Raw genomic sequence first — 4,890 nt, 5'->3', positions numbered from 1 at the left:
CGAACTTGCCCATGCGCTAGTCATGCTGCAATCGAAGAAGACCACGTCGTTTATCCCGACCCCGACCCCGACACTGGCGAAAACAGGTTGCCGACGATGCGCCACTGCAGTCGGAGTTACGGGCATTGGCCGAGTACCAATACATTGCTGATACCGTCGAGGATCAGGACGACGAGGTCGATGCCACAGATGCCCGAGGATGTTGCCGACGAGATCGCCGTTGCTACGCCTTGGCAGGCGTATCACCAGTATGGCGAGGATATGACGGATCCTTTCGCGGCGTCGGAGTCGATCAAGCAACCCCGCAAGATCCATGGACTGTCTGACTTCGCCCTTGGCTGGGGCCTCTACTGCATCGTGAATGGCGTGTCACGAAAGCAGTATGCCACACAGCTAGAGCTCTTCAAATTGCTCGGTCGTGACGCCGACAAAGTTAACCGGCTACCCGACAGTCTCGATACGCTCAAGCGTCACGTCCGCGAATCGTTGCCGCACATCGATATGAGAACCGTCAAGGACCTGCCACTCAACCCCAAGAAGCTCTCCTCGTCACGCCAGGTGACCGCCATGACGACGGGTGAGAACCCTACACAGGACCTCTTCTTCCTAAACCCTGTAGATTTCCTCAGCCGTATCGAAGGTTCGCAACTGGCCAAGGGCATGCACTATGGTCTAGCCGACCTCGTCGATAGCCCTATCGAAGCCTGGCATTCCATGCAGTGGGCTGGTTCAGTGCGTACCACTAGCGGCGTCTTTGTCTGGTACCCGCCGCTTCCAGCCAGCCCAAAGGACCCGATCTTCCCCGGCGACATCGTCGACTTCGAGTGCACATTCCGCGACTGCAGGCACTGTCACAGTGCAGATGACACGTCAAAGCCTCACGTCGGCCAAGTTATGGCAGTATACCGCGACCGTCGCGACAGCACTCGAGACCTCGGTTTGATAGCCGCATCAAACAACAACGTCGACCAGGCTCAGCAGGGTGACGTTGTACTCGTTATCGCGCGGGTACTCCGTGGCCATGTTATCAAGAATATCGTTGCGAACCAGGCGATCGAGATTAAGACCAACCCAACACGCGACAACGTTACAGACAACGAATGGGTATTGAGCTATAGCCCGATGGAGCTCGTTCCATCGGCCAAGATTCGCGGTCGTCGCACCGATATCGGTTTCGATTATGCATTTGGTAGCCAGGTGGAGTTCGACGACGATCCACGCGAGCGCATCGGCATGCCACTCATCCGCCGCATCTTCATGAAGGAACAGTGTGCTTTTATGCCACCATGCTTGGTCCCACCTGTCCCCGGCGCTTGAGGTTATACAGTTCGGTCGAGAGGTGCTCATCAACAAGTTCGCTATTGGCCCTGAACAGGGTCAAGTTCGGTCCCTCCCATGCTTGGACTTCAATGACGGCTTCGGCTTGTACCGCACGATGACGAAGTCGATTATGGGTTGTTATCTGCAGATTGCAGCGATGCCGAGAAGCGAGCATACACGGCAGATCAACGTCCTGCCGGTTACCCTAGGTCCGCACGGCGCCAACTTCGACGATGTGATGAAGGCCCTCGCCCCACTCAAGGCCCTCGACCAGGGCATCACCGTTGCCATCAATGGTGTGGAGACCCTGTTGTGTGCCCCGATCATCGCCTTCACTGGCGATATGCCGCAGCAACAGGATAACTCGGGTTGTCTCAGTGTGGCGGCTAACCTGGGCTGCCGTAACTGTAGGATCCCTGTCGAGAAGCGCGATAAACTGGACTTCAACATACTCGACCAGACACGGGCCCATGTCGAGATGCTCCGACTACGTCGTGCAATGGACGACCTGCCTCAGAAGTACCGCAAGCAGGCGTTTTCGACGAAGCACGGTATATCGCTTGACCGTCCTGCAGTTCAACAGGTTGCGCCAGCACTAGATCTCATCAGCGGTCGTCCCGGCGACGCAGCACATTCCGAGTTCAACGGTATCACGAAGATGACTCACCAGATCCTGATTGATGCTGCGTTGAAGCCTGATGCCGTCGTCGCATACTCGAAGATCCTCCGCCAGATGCCTTTCCCCCCTGGTTGGGCCCGAATCCAGTCCCCATATAACGTACTCAACTACAGTCTGCAGGAGCATGCGCGATGGTCGGTTCTGATGACCATCATCTCGCTATTGTGGTTGACGGAGGCAGATCTGAAGCGCCCTTTCGTTCAGGCAGTACGGGGTGTTTTCTCGCAAACCGAGCTCACCCGCGGGCAAGCCACCAACACTGATGTGGCTATAGCATCCAAGGTCGAGCACAAGAGCGCTGTCGAGATACTGACACTGGTGCTAGCGGCAATCGTCAAGACCAACGAGATCCTATCAGCACCTGAACTCGATGCGAACGACCGCGACCCTGCGACTATCATGGACACGATCCGAATTAGCCGCCGTATGTTCCAATTGATATGCGAGGCTGCGTCGCGCTCTACTAACCTTGCTACTGGCGCTGCCGCTGCTGCCGCTGCCCGGCGTCGTGGCTCACTTGCATCATCCCGCGCCGGATCCGTTGCCCCCTCCGCGCCTCGTCCCGCAGCTGGCAACACTATCGAGCCGGTCATCGAAGAGGACGAGGAAGCTGTCGACGATGATATCAACATCGGCCAGCTTACCGTCGCCCAGAAGGCCAGCAAATATCGACAGTGGGCGCAGCGTCCGAACGTACATGTTGGCCTGCACTATGTCGACGTGTTCCGTCAATATGGCTTGGTGTCGTTGATGATGGTTCTCCCTGGCGAGTTGAAACACAAGTAAGTGATAGTGCCCCCTGAAAAGTCTAATAGTGGGCCACAGGTCGATGAAGTACCTCCTTTCCGACCGACCCTTGCTCGAGTCTCCGACACCCACCCCCCGCACGCCAAGGAGAAGTACCATGGGAAGGAGTACCTCCCATACTCTCGTCGCGACAGGGCTGATACGTGACCAGGCTCTGGAAGAATATCGTGCTCACGATGAACCATCGTAACCCCGAGAAGGACTGCCTTGCGTACGAGAATATGCTGCAGACGGTTCGACTGACACTACTCGACGGCTTTCGCTATGACGACCCCGATATCACCACCGACATCAAGAATCTGGCATCGGCAGCCCCTTCTCTGTTCTCATCATTGCTACCGCGCGAAGGTCTCCAGAACGATGACGACGATTCTTCGATTTGGGACATCATTGTTGGTGACGACCTGCATCCCAATGCAAGTGTATTGGTCTTGGTGAAGGCTCGTGTATACCAGGACATGGGCTTTCCCGTTCGTGAGGGCGCATTGGTGCCAACCTTCCTTTGGATGCTTCGCGATGCATACCGGGTGGACTATGACAAGAACATTATTGTGACGACGAACTGGCATATCAGGTGGTGGAAGAAGGTTTCGTTTGGAGACGGACCCATCAGCACCAAACCCAAAGGTGTCCAGCGCTTGGTCTATCAGCGGGGCCAATTCGTGAAGTACCGCGACGGCAACGTCGGCAGACTTGAGCATATCATGACGCACGAAGCAGTGCATGGTGAGTCAGAACCTTCTGATCGACTCGTCATCATCCCATATGGAGCGGGGTATCCGACAAGCGTCCCGCCACCACTCTATCGATCAGCAAACTGCGCTTGACGAGACAACGGACCAACCACGCCCAGAGCGCTAACAAATATTCCTGTCAGGTTCTGGCCAGTTCTTTGTGTTCTTAGTCATCACGCCACTCGCCGACACCGGCAGCACCGAGCCCCTGACCGGACTTCCGATCTTGAAGATGGCCGCGTCTGGTGCCAACATTGCCATGGCGGCTTCGCTCGAGGACTGTCGACACCGACTTATCGGCCTGCCTGCTCTACGCCGCGATCGCCTTTATATGGTACCTTTCACGACTGGTCCGGGTCGCCGCCTGCTTACAGGCATCGGGAACACTGAGCTGGAGGCGGATACCGAGCTACTCTGGGTTAACTGGCGCGTGCAGTTCACTTGATGCGCAATGGACGGATGGATCGCGAGGAACGACAGGGCATGTAAAAGAGCACCTCATTTGAGTGTGCTGGCTCCCCGGGATATGCGACGTGTCGCGCGCGTCGCATGTCCTGGCGTGCCAGCAGAATTGACCAGTTGAGCCCTGCATAAGCGTGTATTTAAGTGGGTCAGAGTGGATCCGGCGGGCGTGGAGGGGCGCGATGCGAGCGAACCGGGTCGGCAACACCGCGAACCGCACACATTGAATAAGCGGCTAAACGTCGGAGCAGCTCACAACAACAAACGGCTCACAGTTTACAAGCCGTTGTGATAACGGCTCAGTTAACATTTAAACGACTCAGCAAAACTAGCGGCTCAATCGCAACAAGCGGTTGATTTACATGAACGACTCAATGGTGTTTCAGCGGCTTATTTAAGTAAACCAGTCACATAAAACGAGCGGGGTGATATTAGCTTATGATATTCAACAGTTTAGACTAAGGAGCCGTCAACCGTTGGTGGATAAGCATGGGCGGGAGGGGGTGGTTATGAGGAGGGCGTTTTTGAGGGGGTTGGATGAGGCTTAGGAGGAGGGGCGTAGCTAGGGAGGCAGGTTGTTGTGTTTAGGGAGTGTTGGGTAGGGGGTGTATAGATTGTTGGAGTAGTTGGAGCGAGTGACTTTTTACAATGAGGTGGTTTGGTTTGTGTTATTGGGCTGGGATCAACAGCTGTTAGGAAACTGAGGGCGGACAGTTCGTCTGGAAACGGTACCGTTATATTGCGAATATTAATAGGCTTTTTTGCTGTTCATCCAACCGCCCCATAGGTATTTTACATCTCTTTCTATGACGGCGCCCCCCGAGAAAACACAACGAAGGGAACACTGAAAACAACCACCCCCCCCCACCCCCCGCCCCATGCCAACAC

General features: G+C 55.6%; 1 protein-coding gene across 1 annotated transcript; it reads left to right on the top strand.

Moving 5' to 3' along the window:
- Positions 1–189: 189 nt before the first annotated feature.
- CHGG_11120 (uncharacterized protein) lies at positions 190–3,985 on the top strand (the record flags this gene model as incomplete). The annotated part of the gene is made up of 5 exons (XM_001230267.1): positions 190–1,268; positions 1,376–1,425; positions 1,476–2,781; positions 2,958–3,532; positions 3,684–3,985. 5 exons carry the CDS (start codon positions 190–192, stop codon positions 3,983–3,985), a joined length of 3,312 nt encoding a protein of 1,103 aa, XP_001230268.1.
- Positions 3,986–4,890: the final 905 nt, after the last annotated feature.

The sequence above is a fragment of the Chaetomium globosum genome, genomic scaffold (genome assembly GCF_000143365.1).
Source record: "Chaetomium globosum CBS 148.51 scaffold_29 genomic scaffold, whole genome shotgun sequence".
NCBI classification, from domain to species: domain Eukaryota; kingdom Fungi; phylum Ascomycota; class Sordariomycetes; order Sordariales; family Chaetomiaceae; genus Chaetomium; species Chaetomium globosum.
This window is presented reverse-complemented; position numbering and strand designations above follow the sequence as displayed.